General features: G+C 36.5%; 1 protein-coding gene across 1 annotated transcript in view; it reads right to left on the bottom strand.

Moving 5' to 3' along the window:
* The window catches only part of LOC129921674 (uncharacterized), a 33,968-nt gene extending 16,628 nt beyond the window's left edge, over positions 1 to 17,340 (bottom strand). The window contains exons 1-2 of the mRNA XM_056004040.1: positions 17,234 to 17,340; positions 7,016 to 7,369 (exon numbers count right to left, since the gene is read on the bottom strand). Coding sequence (XP_055860015.1) covers positions 7,016 to 7,369; positions 17,234 to 17,264 — 385 coding nt within the window. The 5' untranslated portion in view covers positions 17,265 to 17,340. The remainder of the gene's footprint in view (positions 1 to 7,015; positions 7,370 to 17,233) is intronic.
* Positions 17,341 to 24,870: the final 7,530 nt, after the last annotated feature.

The following is a 24,870-nucleotide window of genomic DNA, read 5'->3' as shown; positions in this document are numbered from 1 at the left end:
TTTCATTGAAAAAAATGACATGAATGGTGGACTTGTCCATCCGCCAGGTACCTTGCTTCTTAATTGGGCAGACCAGGGGGCCGTTAGAAACCTTTGTGCTAGAAAGCAAAATTAAAGGAATTAGAATCCCAGGCCCCACACCCGTAGTTAAGGTTAAAGCATACGCCGATGACGCCTCTTTTTTCCCTTCTCAGAAAAAGGCATAGCCTCAATTATTTACAAGTTTATTCAATTTGGTAGGGCAAGTGGACAAAAAATTAACATAAGTGAGTCTTGTTTTATGGTATTGGGCAGGTGAGAAATCCCCTCAAACATCCCCCTTAATCTTAAAATAGATAAAGAAATTAAAATATGCAGCATCACGTGGACCAGCAACCCAACATAGCAGTGGGAGAATATTTTGAAGAAAACTAAAAACACTCTCAAGTTTTCATTACGCAGCCACTATTTGGTAGAGCAATATTACTTAACAACCTGATCATAGCGATAATAGTCTAATTAGCCAATATCACACCAACCTTTACATGAAACATATAAACAATCAGTAGGATTTCTTTTTCAACAACACTATCAGAAGCACTAAAGACACAACACTAATACAGAACAAAGAGGTTGAGGGTATAAATTTACAAGAAATTAAGAAATGCTCTCGTCGCCTCAGCGTGGCACCTCCTTGGAAACGTTTGCACGGGGAAGCGGAAACGCTAAGTACGTGAGCAAACATGGCTGCCAGTGATCTACCACTGTATGCTCTAGCGAGTGTATCTGCACGTGGTGGGGATGTGAGAAAGGTTTACAAACCAGTCCGAAACCCATTGCTTCGTTTCCCAACGGGGGAAGTGATGGTCCCCCCACGGGGGCAGTGGCACATTATAGGCATATGGAAGCCTCACCCGTGGGCTCGGCCTCCGACTTGCATGAGAGGGGGAACTCATGACGTTGGCTCAAGGGACCGTGTCCTACGACCAGTGGATGTGATTAAATGATCATCTAGTCGCAGGGGGACTCCAGACAGTGGGGCTGGTGAATAGACTATTCCTCAACCTGGCCACGGGATAAAATCCTTTCCCGGGTCACATGGTTCATAAAAGGGATGCGGTCATCTCGAACCATACGAGGACATCGAAGCGAACAAAATATAATACTACTTACGTAAATTTACTACTAAAGCTCAATGTTATCATTAGTAGATTGTGGAAAAATATTTGCTGATTTACGTACATTGGCTAAATACATTTAAAAAGTCTGATTAAAGAGAGATAATTCAAAGAAATAAAAAAGAAAAAAAAAGAGATTAAAGTTATAAGAGAAACACATAGACATATATATATAGACTGGACGATAAAGTAAAAATTATTATGGGAAACATTTGGGGAAAGATAAGTTTGTATGAGTTATACAGCAGTTATGAGCAGTGTAAAATTAAAAGTATTTATAGTTTGTTTTTTTCAGCCATAACCTATATACCCCTAGAATACTAGATTTTATCTATGCCATGTTTTTTTACTATTAAATTTACAAAAATAAAATAATTATAAATAGTTTTAAATACTAGATTTGGATCTAGTCTATATAAATACTATTGTAAAAAAAATACTACTTACTACTAGTACTATACTACTATACTATACTATAAACTATAATTGTAATCTGTATAGTCTAGTCTATAGTTAGTATATAAATAGTCTAGGACTAGATTGTCACTAGATCTATAATCTATACTTATACTAGATCTAGTCTAAAGCCTGCATGCATAGATGTTAGACTAACTAGTTTAATAGTTAGTAGTAAAAAGTATGAAAAGTATTAGACGTAGTTATTACAAATATTAGTCATATTTATTAGATTTAGATCTATCAATATTAAATTAGTGACAGTCACAGTGATACTGAATTATTCTGACTTACTGAAACTGAAAGTTACTGTGTATAATATTCATTTTTTTTTCAACCTTTAGAATTTATCCCTTGGCCTATCGTACTACGAACATTAGAGCATGTTCTGCTCATTTTCTTTGACTTTTTTTTTTACTAAAAACTAATTCTAACAATTTGAATCGATAAGACGACCGCCATACATTAATAAAGAAGCCAATGTCAACAAACATAGATCCACATCACAAACCTATATATATTTGCCTATGTCTATGATTATGAAACAAAGGCAAAATATTGGGAATATGGCAGTTTTGTACTTTTCAAAACTAAAGATCATAATTATATATTGGCTGAAATGTTAGTCCTAGAATTTATAGCTCCATTGCCGCCATTTCTTTTTCACATAGCTATAGTACATAAAACCTATTTGACTTCCCCCAAATAAAAATAACTTCCTACTTCCAGTCTATATTTATTTATGTCTATGGTTGAAACATTAAAGTAAGAGTTCTTTTTTTTTTCTTTTGGGAAGGAGAGGGGTACAAAAATATCATTGTTAAAAAAATGTCACATATTGTCAAGATAGAATTGTCCTAAATAATCTTCTTTGACTTTGACTAATCCAAATCTTGTATTATAGGCTTCATGAATAAATAAACCTAAACTCATTTACATTAAAATCAAAGGTTGACCGATTTTACGCTTACTTCAAAGGGGCATAAAGATTGCAATTTTCTAATTAAGTGACGTGAAGTCATTCTATCACGAGAAGTTACGCTTTGTTGCGGACGACTCTCACGAAAGCGTTATACACATTCAAAGGCCCATAATACAAGACGAAACCTTAAAATGTATCATGTATTAGATATTTTAATTTCTGAAACATTGTTCATAATTTCAATCACCCTAATTAATTACCACGATTAGAGTGCCAGATGACTACAATGCTTTTGAGACTGATTGTCACGATGTGCTCATTGAAATTACGATGAGACTGTGTTGATTAGACAATGCGTTCCGGTGTTGTATTTTGTATAGAATTCTCATTTGAAACAATTACTAAAACTTCAAAAAACAGTGTAATTCAGGAGATACAAATGTAAACTATCAATTAAAAACTGACATCATTCAACTATAAATAAAAAGCATTCATTCTCGAACTAGAATTCTTTTTAGTAATACAAACTTTTTAAATGTACAATACAGTTGAGTTAAACAAATTTAAAGTCATTCAAGTCCTTGACTATTGATGCATCCCCTTAAATACTTTGAAACTCTATATTCTCTTGGCGCAAGTGATAGTTTAACATAAAAATTTCCCCTACTATAAACAAAATGAAAGAAAAACAGTCACAAAATTTCACTACCCCTGCTGGGGGTGAGATTTCATTTCGAAGAGGTTTGAACCACGAAACGCTCCCCACTGCCCTGGCAATGCCCATGATCTCTTAGTATATTTTCTTTGAAGTTGTTGTTACTATTTCTAGTCTTATAGTAGACGGTGAGTTTTGTGTTTATTTCGTATAGGTTGCAAGTGTTTGTGTTGTGTTACACTTAGCCAAAGTTGTGAATGACGGTGGATACTGAATAGTCTTACCGTTGTAGCATGTTTGGATTGTTTGAATTGGTGGTTACAATCTTTGTTTGTTTATCAAGATTTGATGATATCACCCGTATTTTTTTTTAAATTATTCATTCATAAAGTTGAATTATATTATATTATTTTCCTCTACATAAACTGTAAATACCCATTGTAATTAATATTTCATTTGTTCATCTAAAATGAGTTTTCCAAACCTTTCATTAATATTCATTGATCACCTGTTATTTTAGACAATATCATGGGCCCTGTGTATTTATAAAGATGTGCGTAGCCAGAGGGTTTAGGAGCTCACCCCCCCCCCAGAAAAGGAAAATCCCCCGCAGGGGAGTGGGGGTGGAATTTTGTAGCTATTTTTTCTATTGCGCTAGGTTGAGTTTAAAATCCCCCTCAATGGGTTTTGAGGTTAAAATTCCCTCTTCAATAAAACAAAAAGTAAAGAAAACTCTATGAACATATCCAACGGGGGTTTTGAGTTTAAACCTCCCTCCAAAGGGTTTTCAAGTTTAAAATCCCCAACAAGGACTTTCGATATTAAACATCTCTCTTCCATATTAAACTAAAGCGAAAAGAAGTTACCAATTTCTAAGAGTGTAGCCAAATGGGGTTCTGAGTTTAAAACGTCAAAACAAATGGCTTTGACGATAAAATTTGCTTTTTCGATAAAAAAAATCTAAACCAAACTACAGTCATTCCATGAGTGTCGATTGAAACAGTGCTATAAGCTAAATTAGTTTCCTTTATATGTCGTTGTCTGTGGCTTAGTGAACACATGAAATATAAACAATTAGTCGACCGGCGGCGTAGCATACGCCGCTATTTTGCAGGGCCGGCCTTAGGCGCCTGCAACCTATGCGACCGCAGTGGGCCCCGCATTTTCATAAGGCCCGCTCTATTTCAAGGTGTAGAAATTAATAAATTAAACCATTTTAAAACTTAAAAGAGATTTCCCGCGCCCTCCTGTCGATTTAACAGGAGCACTTTGATAAGACCCGCACTTTCATAGGACACGCGCTTTCATAAGACCCGCACTTTCATAGGACCCGCGCTAAATCAAGGTGCATAAATTAATTAATTAAACCATTTTATAACTTAAAACAGATTTCCCGCGCCCTCCTGGAAATCGAAATCTCCCGAAATCGCAAAATATAAAAAAAATTCTTAAAATATACGGAAATATATAAACGAAAATTGTCATTTTGGGTGTCATTCAATATGGAAAACGCCAATCTTACGCGCGACATTATGTATCAGCCGTAATTGTGTAATTTGGTGAAAGAATGAAGAATTACTTAAGGTCAACAATTCTCGTAGATAGATTGAAACATTTGGTAATTATTGCTATGGAGCGTGATCTATATAGCAAACAGAATTATTATGACATACCGTATGACTCCGCTACACTCAAGGCTCCTAAAGTATTTTTGTACGTAGTAAAGAATGAATAAAATGCATAGACGAATTTATTTTCTAATACAATCTCTTACATTTTACTTATTATCCGCTTCCCTACTCAAACTTGGACCCGCGAAATCCGTTTCGCATAGGACCCACAATGGGTATGTCTGACCCTGCTATTTACATATATATATATATATATATATATATATATATATATATATATACATAGTAGATTACTTAGATTAGTTCCTAGTCCAAACCTCCCGCTGGACAAAGGGGATGGGAGCGGGCAGAGTTTGATACATTTAAACGACAGTCCATCGCGCAGTCTGTCATCCGTATTGTGAACACTACTCTTGTTTTCTCGTGGACTATACGCAGAAATAAGAGAGTGATCTTTCTTTTACTCCTTACTACTTGTTTAAACTGTTGAGGGAAGAAGAGAATTATATATATATATATATAGAATAGATATAGATAGTTAGCATACGCCGCTATTTTGCAGGGCCGGCCTTAGGCCACTGCAAACCTATGCGACCGCAGTGGGCCCGCACTTTCATAGGAACCGCAGTTTCATAGGACCCGCTCTAATTCAAGGTGTATAAATCATTAAATTAAACCATTTTATAACTTAAAACAGATTTCCCGCGCCCTCCTGTCGATTTACCAGGAGCTCCTGGAAATCTCCCGAAATCGCAAAATATACGAAAAAGTCCTTAAAATATACGGAAATATATAGACAAAAATTGTCGTTTTTGGGTGTCATTCAATATGGAAAACGCCAATCTTACGCGTGGCATTATGCCTCAGCCGTAATTGTGTAATCTGGTGAAAGAACCTTCTCACGCCTCAAACTAATGAAGAATTACTTGAGGTAAACAATTCTCAAAGATAGATTGAAACATTTGGTAATTCTTGCTATTGAACGTGATCTATGTAGGAAACAGAATTATTATGATATGCTGTATGACTTTGCTACACGCAAGGCTCGTAAAGTAATTCTTTACGTAGTAAAGAATGAATAAAATGCATAGACTAATTTATTTTCTAATACAAACTCTTAAATTTCACTTATTATCCGCTTTCCTACCCAAACTTGGCCCCGCAAAATCCGTTTCGCATAGGGCCCCACAATGGTTAACTCCGGCCCTGCTATTTAGTAGATTACTTAGATTAGTTCCTAGTCCAAACCACCCGCTGGACAAAGTGAGATGGGATCAGGCATGGTTTGATACATTTAAACGACAGTCAAGCGCGCAGCCAGTCATCCGTAATGTGAATACTACTCTTGTTTTCTCGTGGACTATCCGCAGAAATAAGAGAGTGATTTTTCCTTTACTTCATGTCTTACCAATGGATTAACTTATTATTCAAATGATTTGTAAATACTCTGGATATTAACTTTGTATTTCCTTTTAAAATTGTTATTGTTCAGTGATCGTTGATCACTTATTAACAGTTCGTTTGTTATACAACATGGTTTGCTGTTGTTATTAAAGTAATAGATACATGAGGCTGACGAGGTAGGTAACTTGGTTTATTATATAATCGCCTAGCTAAACTCTTAATAACCCACCTTGGCATGGAAACTATGAGAAAAACATAACGTTGATGGGCCGATGATGAGAAAACGAAATAAACACATTGAGGATGAAAAGCATACGAATATATATAATCTTGGTTATTTAAAATACAACATGGAAATTAGTGCTGCAGATTAAGACAATGAGATTGTGAAGAAAATGAAAACTTAAAAATATTTTCGGAAGATGAAATAGTTTTATATATTTTTTTACCATGTTTATTTGTGGAATCCTTTGCAATTGGCTTGCCAGCTTATTATTATTTACAAATATTAATGCTTAATTAAAAGACACTAGTGAAATCTGTTCATGTGGGTGTCACTAGAGAATGCTAACGATGTCCTCCAAAACTGCTCTCTTTACCAAGAGGCCCGTACAAGACACTGGCCCCAAAACACCCCAATAGAAAGAAAACTCTATGGAGAGCTCCCTGCTTTGGAAAAAAAAACTGCGCAGTTTATCTCATATATTGGTCGAGTCATCTCAACGCTCCAACATAAAAAATGAGAACAAAGAAGAAGAAGAAAAAACTATTTCATGCATTTAATATTTACCTTCTATGTGAGGTAATTGAAAATATTTTGTAAACGTTCCATTGTCTTCTGTTCCAATTACACATACAATTTGGTTGTCTTTAGTAATAAGTTCTGGTTTCAACATCACTGTAAGACTGTCCTGACTCAGATATGATCGGACGAATTTTGAGGAACTTGGAAAGCAGTTTGTGCTAATTTCTACAGCAGGAGACTTTATGCAACTAACTAGAAATTTTCTGTCCTTTTCAAGTACAATAAATAAGACACTCTCATTGCCTTTTGTTTTCCAACTGCAAGTATATGTTAAATAATGTTCTTCGATCACAGAAGTGTTGATCAACAGGCCACATGTATAAACTATTAGGGCCCAAGCTGTAAAAATAACAAAAGTATATATATATTTATATCATATTTTAAAATGTATTTGTGTTTGTTGAAATTATTTTTAATATAATTAACAACTATAATTGGTTAAAAACAAAACTAGTGAGGTGTCAAAAAACAAGCCAATAAATGATAATTATTTATCTAGATAAAGATCTAAGAAGACGAATAATTTATTTTTTTTTTTTATTTGGGAGGGAGGGTGGAGATATACTATGGTTTGGGTAACAAAGCGTTAGGAAAAAGCATTAAAATGAAAATCTGCCCTAGTAAACAGCCCCATTTTTCGTCGCATTTAATTCACCATTTTATCTCATTTAATAACGGAGCTGCTTTTCGTTTATGTTTAATATGTATGTATTATTCATTTGTTTCAGCATTTTAACATTTATGTTTAGATTTAAGATTTGCAAAAAAGATCTGGCAGTCAGGAGAATGGCCCAAGCCCTGGATCCAATCACTCTTCCAAAGAAAGGCAATTTAAAACTCTGTCAAACCTACAGCGGCATCAGAGTTATAAACCATCCCAGGAAAGTCATGTTAAAAATTTAACTTTTCCGGCTAAAATCTTTTGATCAATGGCTGATTCATATAAAAATTCTTTTTTTATAAACCAAATTATAAAAAATAATTTCATTCAATGAGTAAGTTAGTAAATAGAAACTATATTTTATAATGAACCATTGATACCTATCCCATTCTGACCTAAGATGCAGATTTTTTGTATCAGTGCACGAATCCATGAATGAAGCCTGAGTTATTAATAAAGAAGTCTGTTACCTTTTCAGAAAACTTACCTCCCTGATTTTTTTATTTATTTTTTTTATTTTTTAAAGTGGTTATTTTATGAAAACTCTGCCTGAATAGATAATTTTACAAATTAAATGTTTCACTTTCAGAAAAAAATAAATAAATAGCCGTTGCTTTAGAAGTTTGAATGATTTAAATATCATGATGTCCGATTTCCATTTTCTTTTCTCGTTTTCGAGAAATTAACGGGACGGACAGACGGACGGTCGAAAGGACTGACGTACGGACGGAACATTGGATAGACGGACCCACACACCACACAAAACTAATATGGGCTATCGCTAAAAACACTCGATTTCCTAACTTTCCACACTGTCCAATGTCGATCTGCATTTCTCCTATATTACTGTTATTATGATGGTGGTTTTAACTGAAGTGTGTCTACCACATTTTTTCTAAGGCGTTGCAAGGCCTACATTATTTCGAGCCCCAGACTTCCATTTTAGCACCTTTGAGCACCTTTTGTGCTATGCTGATCTAATTGTCATACCCTTTGCCCAAGTGTGTAGCCTTAGGACTCATTAAGTAGTAATACGACCATGTTCAAATCTACTTGCCAGAAAATCCTCTTTACTTAGGGTTTTAAAGGAAAACAATAGTTGTTATCGCTATAACGACTGGTCTCGGTTTATATATGTTAATGGTGTAATAATAATATTTATTTATTATTTATATAGTAGTAATTATACTCAAATATTATTAATTCTTTGTCTTTATATTAATAAAAAGGGAAATATTTTTGTAAGATCTATTGTGTGAGTGTAAGTATATGTTATACATTTCTACATAATATTTTTTTCAAAATGTATCTCTTATAAATACTTTTTCGCCAATACAAAATAGGGTCTATTGTCGATGATCAAATCAATATTTTTTATCGCCTCACCTCTCCCTTTCAAAAGTGCGAACCCCTCAATCCACAAGCGAATTTTCGGGGTCAAAATAAATGGGGAGACGGTGATTATATTTATCGTCAACATTCCACAAGCCATTTTTTCTCTGCATTCCCATGAGTGTACTTTTTTTTACAAAACTAATAAACTCACTCTGTCTGTCTGACTGTGTGTCTGTCTGCGAAATTATGTTAGTTTTGTCAATAAGTATATTGCGCATTATTTAGTAATGACGTAGTCAGACAGACGAATGACGTTGCAAAATACGGATACATAATATGAGAAAAATATGGCTAGTGGTTGTAGAAAGATGGATATTGAATAGACTGTTATTTGAAACGATGGATAGAGAGACAAGACAAACATTCCCATCTGTAAATAAACATCATTTGAAGTTTTCACAAGTTTTATTAAGTATATTTAATTGTTATGTTCTTGGGTGTGTACAACTTGTGTTAGTGAAATATTAGTAAACAGACAACACACACAGTCCAAGTTCTCCGACAAAATGAATTACGCATAATAAGAGTTGCGATGACATCCTAGTACAACTTGGCGCCACACTTTCATGGAGGTCCTCAGAGCAGGTGGGAAGAGGCTTCAGACATTACCAGTGACAGATTTTTGTGGAAACAGCTTGCCACCATATGCACCGATGGGCGCAGGAGGGTCTAGGTCTGTAAGAACAGCACATTAGGTTTTTGAAATAACACTTTTTAATAGCAGGATAATGCACTGTAGATACCTTGGAATATGCTTTTTTTTTGTTTTGCTTTTAATACAGGAAATAGCGCTCCCCCAGACCCTTTTGCTGGCAAGGACGGGAAGTCTACATTTTTTCCATTAACTCCAGGAAAAACATATTCTTGGGCACAATAAACGTCTTCCGAAAGAATGAAGGGTCATTTATATATATACATATTTTGTTTTTCGATTGGGGGGGGGCTGGAGGAGGAGAGAAAAATCCCCATCAAACTCCAAACCCCCGAATAATAATTCTGGCTACGCCCATGCTATAATGTATATGTATACTATAATGTGCAATTTTCATCCCCAATTTTAAAGCCATAATGTTATTTATCTTACTAGTCGACCGGCGGCGTAGCATACGCCGCTAATTTGCAGGGCCGGCCTTAGGTAAATGCAGTGGGCTCCTCACTTAAGCGACCGCAGTGGGCCCCGCATTTTCATAGGACCCGCGCTAATTCTAGGTGTATAAATTATTAAATTAAACCATTGTATATCTTATAACAGATTTCCCGACGCCTTCTGTCAATTTACCGGGAGCTCCTGGGAATCTCCTGAAATTGTAAAATATACGAAAAGTCCTGGAAATATCCGGAAATTATTAAAATCTTTAGAAAACTCATACGAATCTCCTGAAATATATAGACAAAATTGTCAATTGGGGGAGTCATTCAATGAGGAAAATGCCAATCCTACGCCGATAAAAAATGCCATTATCCCATATTTTTGGAATCTGGTGAAAGAAGCTTCTCGCGCCTCAAACTAATGAAGAATTACTTTAGTTTAACAATTCTCGTAGATAGATTCAAACATTTGTTAATTCTTACTATTGAGCGTGATCTATGTAGGAAATAGAATTTTTATGATATACTGTATGACTTCGCTACACGCAAGGCTCGTAAAATTCGTGGGATAACTCTATCCGCAGAAATAAAAGAGTGATATTTCCTTTACTTCTTCTTCTCGTCCAAAATCTTGAGCGAAGAAGATAATTATATATATAGATGTGTATTTACTGAGCGAAAATACTTGTTGGAACGACTATTATTTCTTGTTGTTAAATTTGTATTAGGGCTGAAGAATGTACAAATGATACCATCCTACACTTTGTGTATTTGTGTTTAATATTTGTAATCATATTTGTTTATTTGTTGCTTTATTAGTTTTAAGTAGTATGCTGTTTGAAATGAGTTGTAGAAAGTAATATTATTAATAATAAATGCTGTATTCAGTCAGAAGATAAATGATGAGTGCATTATTTCACGTTGATACGCAGCCCCAGCTGCGATCTACATATTTTGCCACATGCAACAAAGACATAAACATAGTTTGTCGGTGGTCGATTTAGTTTCTCTTCTCGCTCTCTACGTCTGTCCTCCGCAGTGTATTCATTATGATCTTTGTAAATTTGGACTTTTTGAGTGGAGATATATAATCACAAACAATTATGTGGTTTATGTTGTTGTTTTAATAATGCCTATTATTTTGTTGAGCTCATTATACTCCAGTTATTGAGAGCTTGACCATGGCAATTACGAGGGGTATATGATTCTGGTCAACAAGTACACGTGAATGGTAGAAGGGTGTATATCAAGTGTGTAATTTTGATTGAGTTCCTAACTATTAGACACTTTTAAGTGCGGAGTTTGGAGGTAGTAGTTTGTTGTATGTAACTTTGTTTTGGAATTGTTTCCTATGCATATACGTTTGAGTATTTAAGTAACGCAACGTTTACTTTATAATACGAGTTAAGTCATTTCTTTGAGAGAGAGAGAGAGACAGAGAGTACGTGTGCACTGTGCAGAGAGAGCGCTACCAGGCGTCCTGTTGGCAGAGGCTAAACTTTGGCTTGTAGTAGCTCGCCGTCGATTGACAATACCACACTAGGCAATCCCTATACTGAGGCGGCCTTTAGCAGTGATCTCCGTTAACGTAAAATAAGCTTGGATTTTTAAATGTATCTTTTTTTTTTCTTGTTCGTTTTGACAGCTTTTCTTTTGTATAGGAAACTGCATTAAAAATCGTTATAGTTTTTTTGATATTTTTAATAACATTACAAATAGCCTATAGCTAAAGGGAAAAATATACATTAAAAATGTAAAATACCTTTAAAATTGTGGTCGCAGTTTAAGAGTGCCTAGTTTTCAGGTGCCTAAATTTCCGCCTTGTCGAAAAGTGTCCAATTTACTAGTGCATAAATTTCCTGGTGCCTAAATTTGGTGTACCTGAATTACCGGCTACCTCATGTTCCGAAAGCCTACATTTCCTGTTGCCTAAAATTCGAGTGTTATAAATTTCCAAACACTATTTGGTTATAATCATTTCTTGTGCATTGAAGGTTAACATATACACGTATAAGTCAGCGGAAGATAGAACTATTTAAAGCTAAGCTTCAATTTGGAACTATCTTCTTAAATGATACACTTATCAGTAGACAGGGGCGTAACTAGGAATTTTTCATCGTTTGGTGTCCCGGGGGCTTGACCTCTTTGGGGGCCTCTGCATTTTGCGTAATATTTAATTTTAATGTAAAAAACACTTATTCGGGGGCCCCCCCGCAAGTGGGGGCCCTGTGGAATTTTCAAATCCTCCCCCACTTCCCCCCACCCTAGCTACGTCACTGTTAGTAGACGTTGGTATTCCAATTTTCGAAGACTTAACTTGAAACGATGATTAAATATTAAATATAATAATAGTAATATAAAAATAATAATAATGTCGATCTAGTTATAAGAAATATTTGTCGAAATTAACACACTGACATTTAAACATAAATATAGAAGGGAAGCTAGGTGCTGAAACAAATGATGATACATACATATTAAACATAAATAAACAGCAGCACCAGGGACCAAGTTTTTAAATGAGAGAAAGTAATGAATTAAATGCGACGAAAATAAGGGACTGCGCCTACTAAGCCGTTTTAAAGCTTTGAAAACATTATCATTAACTAATTAAAGTTTTTTTAAATTTCAAATTGTATTAATTTTCTCCACACTCACACACACGCTTTCATATAGATGTAAAAACACAGTTGACAATCACTACGATGTAACAGGTTGATCCCTCACATTCACTCGGACAGTATTCTACACTTAGATGAGAATTAACTTAATGATCTAGATCTGAGAAGAAATATACATAAAAAAAATACAAGGTTACAAAAGACAGTTTGTGTGGAAACACAAACTCAAAATCGGCCCCCGAAGTGGTCCACCCAGGCAGGCTTCAATATTTTCAGAAAGAACATCCAAATGAAATTATATCAAAGACAAATGAGAGATAAGAATGGAGAAAGAATTTTAACAGATCTTGTGTAGTGCCCCAACGGTCTCGCAGATCAAAGAATAAGTGAAAGTGAATGTAAAGTTAGATGTAAACCTGGCCTAACTAGTTCCCCTTTCAGAATTTGTGGTCTATAGGGCAGATGATGTAAAGTTCATCTGTTTTTGTGGCCTACGGTTAACGAGGGTGTCATGTAGCCAGCACAATGACCAACCGCCTTTAATATTCCAGAACTAATGTCAGGTACTCATTAGAGCTGAGTAGACTCAGAGGCGGCCAAAGATTCCAAAGTTGAGAATCCCAGTCTTCACCAGGATTTGAACCCGGGACCCCCGGTTCGGAAGCCAAGCGCTTTATCGCTCAGCCACCGCGCCTCCCCTGGCCTAACTGATGTCTTATAATTGATCTAATTATTTTGAAAAGGCTCAATCTCTTATTCAAATATGTTCCACATAATAAAAAATTTTCAGGAAAATTTAAATTCACAAGATTATCATTTGTTTTAAATTAGGTCTAACTTATAATGCATACTAATTAGCTTTTTTCTCTTTTAAAAAACTGCTTGCATAACTGATTTTAAAAATTAGATTTAAAAAAAAAGTAGCCGTTGCATCAGAACTTTGAATGGTCTAAAATATTGTGATGTCGGATTTTCAATATCTTTTCTATTTTACGAGATCTAAACGGGACGGACAGACAGACGGACAGACATTTCGCACAAAACTAACAACATCTTTTCCCCTTTCGGGGGCCGCTAAAAATGGAACGAAGAAAGTTACGCAACAAAAGTTTTAGTAAGTACTTAAGTGGAAGGAATTATTGTGTTGTACTTTAGACCTTAAAATGTCGGCTTTCAAATATACAGTTGGGGGATGTTGCGAACAAAATGTCATTTTTTGATGAATTTAATAGCTGCTTTTGAACATGGCTTTGTTGTCCTAGAAGACCTAGGCATAAGTAAAGAACGAATAAGTTAAATGTTTGTATTTCATCGTCCATGGCATGTGAGAAAATGAGAGATTATGAGTTAATGAATGAATGAGTGGTCAGGACCAATAATTTTATATTGTAAATGGCATGCATGTTAACCAATGACTTAAACTTGGCTAAGTCGTAAGTTTTCTTGGCTGATTCAGGCAACACATGTCACTCTCTAATGGCACTAGGGAGGAGGAGCACTAGTACGAATTAGTTCTCGTGTATAGAATAATAAATCTACCTCTATCCTTGTGACTTTTTTATTTCATGAGGATTTGATTTTCTATTTGTAAATTATTGTTTAGTGTTTGACGTATTATAGATACTTTACTTATTCTTCTTCTGTTCCAAGTGTTAAATTTAGCGATTTTATTAATGGTGTTACTTTGATCAAATTGAATATTGGTTTGTTATAAATCTCATTGCTATCTATATAATTCTCTTCTTCCCTCATCAATTTAAACAAGAAGTAAAGGAAAAATCACTCTCTTATTTCTGCGGATAGTCCACGAGAAAACACATGAGTAGTATTCACATTTCGGATGACTGGCTGCTCGCTTGACTGTCGTTTAAATTTATCAAACCCTGCCCGCTCCCTTTGCCCTGCGTGAGGTTTGGACTAGGAACTAATCTAAGTAATCTACTATGTATATATATGTAAATAGCAGGCCCGGACTTAACTATTGTGGGGCCCTATGCAAAACGGATTTCGCGGGGCCCAGTTTGGGTAGGAAAGCGGATAAGTGAAATTTAAGAGTTTGTATTAGAAAATAAATTCGTCTGTACATTTTATTCATTCTTTACTACGTACAGAATTACTTTACGAGCCTTGCGTGTAGCGAAGTCATACAGTATATCATAATAATTTTTTTTCCTACATAGATCACGCTCAATAGCGAGAATTACCAAATGTTTCAATCTATCTTTGAGAATTCTTCATTCGTTTTGTGGTGCGAGAAGCCTCTTTGTGTACATGTTTCTGTATATTTTAAGGACTTTTTCATATATTTTGCGATTTCTGGAGATTTCCAGGAGCTCTTGGTAAATCAACCGGAGGGCGCGGGAAATCTGTTTTAAGTTATAAAATGGTTTAATTTAATAATTTATGTACCTTGAATTAGCGCGCTTTCTTTTGAAAGTGCGGATTCTTTGAAAGTGGGGGCCCACTGCGGTCGCATAGGTTGCAGTGGCCTAAGACCAGGCCCTGCAAAAAAGCGGCGTATGCTACGGTCGACTAGTATTTTGTAATTGTTCTAGTTTCTTAATGTTTTCTTGAGTTGAAGGGTCCCAAACATATGATGCATATAACAATGTTGTCCTAATTAAGGTAGCTGTTTAGTGTTACCTTCTTGTTTGATTTATAAAATAAAGGCTATAATGTTTTGCATGATTAATTTTGTAATAATTTCATCAACATGGGGATTTCATAATTGATACCTTTTCCTTGATTATTACAACTAGATATTTTGAGTTTTTAGTCGTTAAAATAATTACATATGAAGAATATATAAACCTCTTCATGGCTCTAGAGTTTGGACTGAAAGAAGTAAGAAGAAGGAAAGGAAAGATCACTCTCTTATTTCTGCGGATAGTCACCACACGAAAAAACAAAAGGGGGGGGGGGGAGAACAAGTGGTATTCACACGTCGCTACGAATCGCTGCCTTGTCGTGCGTTTTCTTACTGGACATTCAAACCCTGCCCGCTCCTATCCCCCTACGTCCTGCAGGAGGTTTGGACTAAGAATTAAACTATCTTCAACTCTGAAGGAACATCCGAAAGAAGTAAAACATTTTACAAACAAAAAATTTAGAAACACTAAATAGCAGCGCCGGACTTAAGCATTGTGGGGCCCTAAGAGGAACGGATTTCGTGGGGCCAAGTTGGGGTAGGGAAGCGGACAATAACTGAAATTTAAGAGTTTTTATAAGAAAATAAATTCGTCTATGCATTTATTCATTCTTTACTGTACAGAATTACTCTACGAGTCACAGTATATCATAATAATTCTGTTTCCTACATAGATCCCGCTCAATAGCAAGAATTACCAAATGTTTCAATCTATCTTTGAAAATTGTTAACCTCTAGTAATTCTTCATTAGTTTGATGCGCGAGAAGCTTCTTTCACCTGATTACACAATTACGGCTAATGCATAATGCCGTTTTTATTTATCGCGCGTAGGATGGGCGTTTTCCATATTGAAAGACACCCCAAAATGACACTTTTTGTGTATTTCCGTATATTTTAAGGAATTTTTCGTATATTTGCAATTTCGTGAGATTTCCAGCAGCTCCTGGTAAATCGACAGGAGGGAGAGGGCAATATGTTTTAAGTTATAAAATGGTTTAATTTAATAATTTATACACCTTGAATTAGCGCGAGTCTTATGAAAGTGCGGATCCTTAGAAAGTGGAGCCCACTGCGGTCGCATAGGTTGCAGTAGCATAAGACCGGCCATGCAAAATAGCGGCGTATGTTACGCCGGCGGTCGACTAGTGAAAAATAAAAGAAAACATGGGGATTTCCAATTTCACAATGAAAATAATATTTTACATCGGAATGTATTTTTGGAATAAATGGCGCAAAAATAAAGAAAATAAATGCTTGTAGGCCTACATGTACTGGGTTGAGACAAGGATGTTATGCGTCCTGGTATTTCGTCTCGATGACATGGGTTCAATTCCTGCCCGCCGCCATCCAACGAGCTATTAAATTAACAAACTAAAGCATTTGTGTAAAATAGCTTTTAAATAGCGCTACTATCATTCTTATTCATAAAACATACTCAGAACGCTGTGGTCTATTCTCACTTGTGAAACTAGTGGGGGGGGGGGGGGAGGTGGTACCTAGGAGAAGGTTTCCCGACATTTGTACGATAAAACATATTTTGTTTGAATATAAACTCATATCGTCTTCTGGTTCTGCAAGTTGGGCTGATGTAAATTTACATTATGTACAAGCGATAAAGAAGAGTAAGGTTAGGCCTATTAGTAGAAAAATCATATCATGCAATCCTAATAAATGTAGACCTAAAACATATTACAAACACATTTAAAGTTATATTTTAAAATGTATTAACATTAAAACCTAAATGTTACATAAGTCTAAATTTTTACTTTTATTGACAAATGCTACTCACAGAAAAATGACAAACAGAGTAACGGACTCATTTTGTTTTCCACTTCCACTCTTTTCTGGAGAACTGTTACTAAACTTAGTTAATCTACTCGATAGCGCCAAACGACTCCTGACTGCCAGGTATGACAAAGACAATGCATAGACTGTGCCTTACATGGGGTGATTTGTATGGCTGTTTAAAAATAGACCTAAAAAAAAAAACCAAGACTTGCTTTGAATAAAAGACCTAAATCCTAACAAGAAAACACTAGCATTGTAAAAAAAAAAAAAAAAAAAAGAATCACGACGTAGTTAAATGTTCTTGGAGCAGTTATTAGTTGTATATCTCTCTTTGTTTTGTGACAAAATTAACTTTCTCTACACACAACGATAGCACAACAAACTTATCTCTTAGAGAAAGCTTCTCTCACCACTTGCGTTAATGTTTAGGATTCTGTGTTGATGATTTCCTCAAAAAAGAATTATAGCTTTTAAGCAAATAGACAGAAGAAAAGAATAGTAGATAACATGATAATATTAAGAGAAACAAAAGAGAAAAAAAAAACGTCATTGATCGCCTCAAAAAGAGAAGTGAAATTTTTTTTTAAAGTTAAATAGACAAAATAAATAAGAGAGCATGAACCATAAAATAAGCTGGAATTCAAAGAATTATTTTCAAAGACAGAAAAAAGAAAGAGAAAGCAATACACCAAAAGAGAGAAAGAGAAAGAGAGAGAAAGAATAAGAAATAGAAAGAGAGAAAGAAAGAGAGAAAGAAAGAGAGAAGGAAAGAGAAAGATTGCCAGAAAAATAGAGAAAGATGAAGAGTGAGAGAGAGAATGAGAGAAAGAGAAATATTGAGAGAAAGAGAGAGAGAGAGAAAGAGAGTAAGAGAGAAATAAAGAGAAAGACTGAGAAAGAGAAAGAGGATGAGAGGGAATGAGAGAGAGAGAGAGAGAAAGAGACTGAAATAAAAGATAAAAGTAAGAAAAGACAAATTTAGAGGAAATAAGTCAAAAAAAAATAAAAAAAAGAGATTGATAAATAAAAAGAGAAAGAAACGCACAAAAGAAAGAAACAATAAGAAATAGAGAGAGAAAGAAACGCTGAGAGATAAAGAGAGAAACTCTCTAGAGATAAAAAAAAACTTCAATTTTTCGTTTGTTTTCAAGTATTTAAAGTATTCAAATTGAAAAAAAACAACAATAGGATTCGGTTTTGAACTGCCAGAATTCTTGTCAGTCATCTGAATTATAAGTTGAAACACCACTGGCAGTTACTATTACTCTCCTGGTATGGAGAATATCACGTGTATGTCAAATGAAGGTACACGATGACCCAGCTGACTTTTGTTTTCACTTTTGTTTAGTGTGCTTCTATTTTTGTTAAGCTTAATGTCCTCAATCTCACTCTTTCTTCTGGAAATGTGGGTGGAAGCGGGTTAGTATAGAGCAGGTTTCAATGCTGCCAGTAGGTGCTTAGTTTACTGTAAGCATCAATCTACTACCTGTAATTAGCCAAGCGGTTCATTCCTCTCTTCTACACTTGCATTTTAAAAATCGTTTCAGTTGTGGTACATTATATGTTGTAATACCTGAAGGGAGATATAGTTGTTTATTTACATGGAGACATGACAAACACATAAGACATCTGCCTTGAACACAGCAGCTTCATCTCGGCTCTAGACTTGGGCGGAAATCGTTCTCTTTCTTCTCTTGTCAATATCCTTCTTAGACAAGTCTCTAATAGTGAGCACCTTCTGCACTATCTTGGATGGTTGTGTGCATGGCAAGGTTATAACAAATTGTTTAGAAAATTAATAGTTTTGTCATTTTTTTTTAAATAAATAATTGATTTCGAAAATAAAATCAGTGGTGGACTGGCTATACGGGCAATGTCATATTTGGTAGGGGTCTGTAGTCAAATAAGCCACTTTAAGGTTAGTAAGTTTCGATTCTCTTTACACTGAGACTCACAAAAAAAAAAAAAAGATCTACATTTTGTATAAAATTTGAGTTAGTCTGAACATACTCGTGTGAATCTAAAACGGGACCCGGACAGTAAAAATTAATAACTATTTCTTAATATGATGTACTTTTGTTATCATCAGTCTGTAGAACCACAGTTACCAAACTTGACTCATAGATGAATTGTGCTGTCCAATGTTTACTCTATGATTGGTTTCGTTGCAAGAACCCAGGATTCCACTGCTACGAAGTCATTTAAAAATCACAATTATTATTCAAGCAGTTCAACATGTAACTAAAGAAAGTAAAGTTCAACATGTAAGTAAAGAAAGTAACGTTAAACATGTAAGTAAAGAAAGTCAGGTTTAACATGTAACCGAAAATAAATTGACGAAACACGCCCCCCTCCTTTTTAATACTGATCTGACCACAAGCTTAACATTCCACAAGTATCGAATTACCCTGATTTTAGATCTGACCATCTGATTAAAGAAGATCAAGTGGGTGAGTGTTAGAGAAAGCCATCGGTCCAAGTTAACCATCCTAATTCGAAAAACTTAATAATTATTGGACCCGGCACTATTTTAGTCCACAGAGTCGGACTTGGGTACTTATAAAGGCTGGAGGCAAATAGTCATAGGTTAATGCCTCACTCTACCAGTCTCACTGAGAAGTCGAAAGACTCTCTCATCAACAACCTTGTTGGGAACTTGTGTTAGGCAAACCGGACTTATCAGGGTTGGCGTGTTTGTTGCCTTAAATGGAGACTTCTATAGTTCTCCAAACATTCCCGTCTAAGGTGAATCATATATTACCTTCGATCATTCTGAATTCTAGACTAGAGTTCCAGGACCAGTCTGTACCAACACAAGAAGTGAACCCACAGCGTGGCATCCTCACCACACTACTACCTACTTGCCTGCAGAACATTGAGTCGCTGACCACCATAGAACACTGTTTACCCCTGAGGTAGAGCTTATGAGCAAGATAGATTGGGAGACAGCTGAGATAAATGAACCATGCATGAGCATTTGAGCAATATCCCAATAATGAAATTATCAACGTCATTTGTCCTAGGTCTACATGTATATCTCCACTCACTTATTGATCATGTATCTTTTGTTTACCTTCAATTAAATACTTTTTTTCTTTACTAAAACACTAACCTTCTGTTATTGCTTTTACCTGTCAACGTGTCTATACAATAAATAATATAATATTGTTATGACTTTGCCATGCGCACCGCCATCCAAGATTTTGCAGAAAGAAGGTGCGCACTATCTGTAACCAAACAAGTCGGATGTTGACATTAGAGACAAACGATTTCCGCCCAAGTAGAGAGCCAATATGGAGATTCTGTACTCAAGGCAGATGCCCTTTGTGTTTGTCATGTCCTCTTGTAAATAAACGTCTATGTCCTCGTTGAGTTGCCTCACTTAAGTAATTACAATTGGTCTCAGAAGTGGGATTTATAGGCAACTCAACGAGAGGAGGTAGGATTAGATCTCTATGACATCGTTGAAGCTATTACATCAGCTCTTAATTAAAGAGCTAAGACAAGAGCTTCGAGACCGAGGTTTAAAACCTGTCGGTAGCAGGGAAACGCTCACGGCTCGTCTGCGGCAAGCTCTGGTCGATGAAGAGGAAGATCCGGAGACCTATCAATTTGAAATTGAGCCTGGGATTGTTGATGTAATGGGCAAGATCCAAGACTGTGGGGATGCATTAAAGGAACAATTGAACATGATTAGGAATAAGATGAGGAGCATGATGTGGAACAAAGTAGATGAAAGTGTGTTGCCAGTAGAAGGCCAAATAGACCAAAGTGATAACATTGTGTCGCAAGCAAAAGGAGGAATAAACTCGTTAGGGAAGGAGCAGTTGCCTGGTCAGGACTGTGGCTGCACAAACAGTGGTGATGGAGGCGCTGGGGATTGGAGCGCTGTCTGTGACTGTGTTGTGGGCAAGTCTGTCGGGGATGACTTTCATGGCGAGAAACGTGACAACGATTGCTGCGGCGATAGCAATGGGATATACAGAATTGAAAGAAAAGAAACAAATGATGAAACTAGATAAGTCTGTTATGTGCCTGAAACTGTTGTTACTGGTACACCTGCAACGAGCCGGACAGATCAAGACAACGTTAGGTCTGCGTCCAAGCTGGCTGCTGTGGACCTTAAAGACCTCTGTTTATCTGTCAGTACCTTTCATAAGAACTCAAGCCATGAAAGCCTCAAGACCGTTTCTGATTCCTTGCCTTTGATGTCGTCGAGGGAAATTGCGAATACGGGCCCCAACCATGGCCGAGACAGAAACAACGAATTTGACTTTGGCAGCAGCATAAGAGAGAACTCGATGCTTGGCAACTGCATTTAGGCGATTGACATGAACTGTGAATGCGGCGTCCTGCGGGGACAGTGCCCATGCCAAGAAAACCAGCAACAAGATCTGAATTTAACAGACATTTGTACTTCTGCCTACATCAGTGAGAGTGACTTGAATGATGGTGAATCAATTCCAGCAGAACCTGATGCAGTGGTGGATGAACATTCGCTTTTCGAACATTACAAGAGTGCTCCATGGACATACATTACAGATGAAGCTGAGAAAGACTATGTGTTTGAAAACATGGCTACCTGTGGGCCTACAACTGTGTCACGAGACGTCCATGGAAAAGGTCAGCTGACTTGGCGTCTTAAAACAACGGCCCTAGAAACTACAGTGATCGCCACAACCTCCATTTGTGTTAAGTGGCTGGCATCAGAGACTATTGTCATGAGGTCAAAGCGTAGACTGGCCAACTGGAACAAGAGGAAGCGACGGCCTCGGAAAACTGTGCAGATGGCTTCGTGGACAACAGGCTCCATGCCGCCTGTGGCTCCCACTGATCGACCTCCACCTGAACTGTCAAACCTCAGCTGCAGTGTTTCTTTTCGGGACGAAAAGTGCTAAGACGGGGGCAATGTTATGACTTTGCCATGCGCACCGCCATCCAAGATAGTGCAGAAAGAAGGTGCGCACTATCTGTAACCAAACAAGTCGGATGTTGACATTAGTAGACAAACGATTTCCGCCCAAGTCTGGAGAACCAATATGGAGATGCTGTACTCAAGGCAGATGCCGTTTGTGTTTGTCATGTCCTCTTGTAAATAAACGTCTATGTCCTCGTTGAGTTGCCTCACTTAAGTTATTACAATATTTTATCGCGTTGTGATGTTAAGAGTTTCCCCCTAGAAGTCGCAGGCCATTCTTCCCCGTCGGAAAGTGCAAACTAACCGATCCACGAATATATTCCACTACACCTCTGCCAAAAAGTGCAGTAATATTAATATTTTCCTCGTCAGATTGGCACAAAACAATTCAAGAATCTAGTTGAATCTTATGATAACTTTTGCGAATGTCATTTACAACTCCATTTATTTATGTAGCTCAAGCAGCGTTAGATAACGTAGCAACATTCATATCCACAAACGAAGCAGGACGTTTTGGCGCCGCCGTTTTGGCGCCGCCGTTTTGGCCCCCACGATTTGGCGCGAAGGTCGTTTTGGCGCGAGCTGTTTTGGCGACGGGACGTTTTGGCGCGAAATACATTATGTACGTTTATTGTATTATTTCTTTTAAAAGAATTATTCATATCTATGTTTTGCATGAGTGTTTGTGTTAACACATATTTTTCTAAATGTACTAAATGTAAATGTGTGTTTGTTTTTCACATCATTTTCTTTAATAAACATTTTGGCTTGTGTATGTGTGTTTATTAAGAGGCACACTTTTATTTTCAAAAACGTTTTTTCAGAAACTTCTTTAAAATTAAAAACAAACAAAAATCGCGTGAGAGAGGGAAGGGGTGGAGGAAAGAGTATATACAAGGAGTGAAATGTGAGCAGAAGAGCGGGGGCGGAATAGGTGTCACATGTAAGGAGATGATCGCCAGACACATGACGCCAACGACCAGTGCTCGGTGCTGGTCTTGTCTTCATTTGTTTAACTCTACCTGCGCCAATGCGAGATGTGTCACCCAAATCAGCCCTACCCAATTTCTCAAAATATATCTTTTCACGTTAGAGTTTGTAATGACCACATTCCGTGTCTTGATCTTTACTATGTGTGGAGTTATTGTCGTCATTCAGCGTAGTTGAGCTTGAGATGTTAACATGGTTTTTGTTATATTAAAGTGTGACACTTAGCTAGTTCCTATATTACACTAATGTCAAATAAAAAAAAATCTTTTGGAAAGAAATCCAAAAATGTCATCCAGTGCGATTAGCAGAACTCACATATAGCATGTCATTACCATTCAGGAATCTGCCTTATTATCATGAAATAAGCAAAACCTTTATAATTAAAAAAAACAAATTCGCTGTTAGAATTCATACTATACATACAATATTATGGTAGAGTGAAATAAACATTGTTATAAAATCTACTTGCTTATGAAATTATCCCCAAATGATATCTCGCGCCAAAACGTCCCGTCGCCAAAACCATTCGCGCCAAAACGTCCCGTCGCCAAAACCACTCGCGCTAAAACGTCCCGTCGCCAAAACCACTCGCGCCAAAACGTCCCGTCGCCAAAACGCTGGGGCCAAAACGTCACGTACCGTCCACAAAGATGTGTGCCTTCAACTTTTGATGTCTATAAAAAAAGTAATTGCCTGTTACTGTGATCACGAAACAGTATTGTCTTAAAGCATTATGTTATTTAATATTGTTGTACCCGAATCGGCATCAACCATGGGCGTAGCCAGGATTTTTTTCGGGGGGGGGGGATTTTTCCCCAAGGCATATATATATATACATATATATGTTTGTGGTGTATGTGTGTGTGTGTGTGTGTACATTTTTAATCTTTATTGCATTATGGACCGGAGTTTGGGGCGGAGCCCCTCCACATGGCACTATTTCCGGAATTTAAAACACAAAAAAAGAATACGTATTCTGAGGTATCTACAGTGCTTTATGATGCTATTAAAAAAATTAGTTCAAAAACCTAATCCGCTATTCTTACTTACTTATGACTAAGTCTTGGATACTCCTACGCCGTTCGGTGCATTAAGAGGAAAGCTGTCTCCACAAAGATCTGTCACTGGCAATCTTTGAAGCTTCTTTCCACCAGGTGTCCATGAAAGTGTAGCACCAAGTTATACAAGGATTTCCCTGTTTGCGCTTTTCTCATAATGATCTCTAGTTCATCGAAACTCTTGGTATGCATCATTCATTTTGTCTTGCGACGCTCTGTCACTAAGTCGTCGACTCATAGTTCGGCGTGGTGTTTCTTTGATTGATACCTGATCTCTAGAACTGATCTTTATAACTGACTCCTAAAATCCGTCCTTGCCATCTTTGTTGAGCTACATTTTGTATTTTGTAACTTTCGGCAGATTACTTTTATGCTATTCACTGCTCTTTATTAAGAAAGCCCAGCGACTGATAGAAATTTGTAACCTCTCTTGACTACGCTCTTGGAATTTAGTGACTGTAGTTTTCTTCAGATTTTATAACCAACTGTGGGGATTGTGTGGTTAAACTAAAAAAAATCTCCGGAGTTGTTTTTTTTTAATTCAAAACCCCTTTAGCTACGCTTATAGAATTTGGTGACTGTAGTATGCGCTAGAATAATAATAAACATAGGGTTTTCAACCTTAAAACTATCTGTAAGGGGATTTTAAACTCAATATCATCTAGAGGGGTT

Source organism: Biomphalaria glabrata, chromosome 11 (genome assembly GCF_947242115.1).
Source record: "Biomphalaria glabrata chromosome 11, xgBioGlab47.1, whole genome shotgun sequence".
In the NCBI taxonomy this organism is placed as follows: Eukaryota; Metazoa; Mollusca; class Gastropoda; family Planorbidae; genus Biomphalaria; species Biomphalaria glabrata.
The sequence above is the reverse complement of the archived record's forward strand: the minus strand, read 5'-3'. Positions and strand labels throughout refer to the sequence as shown.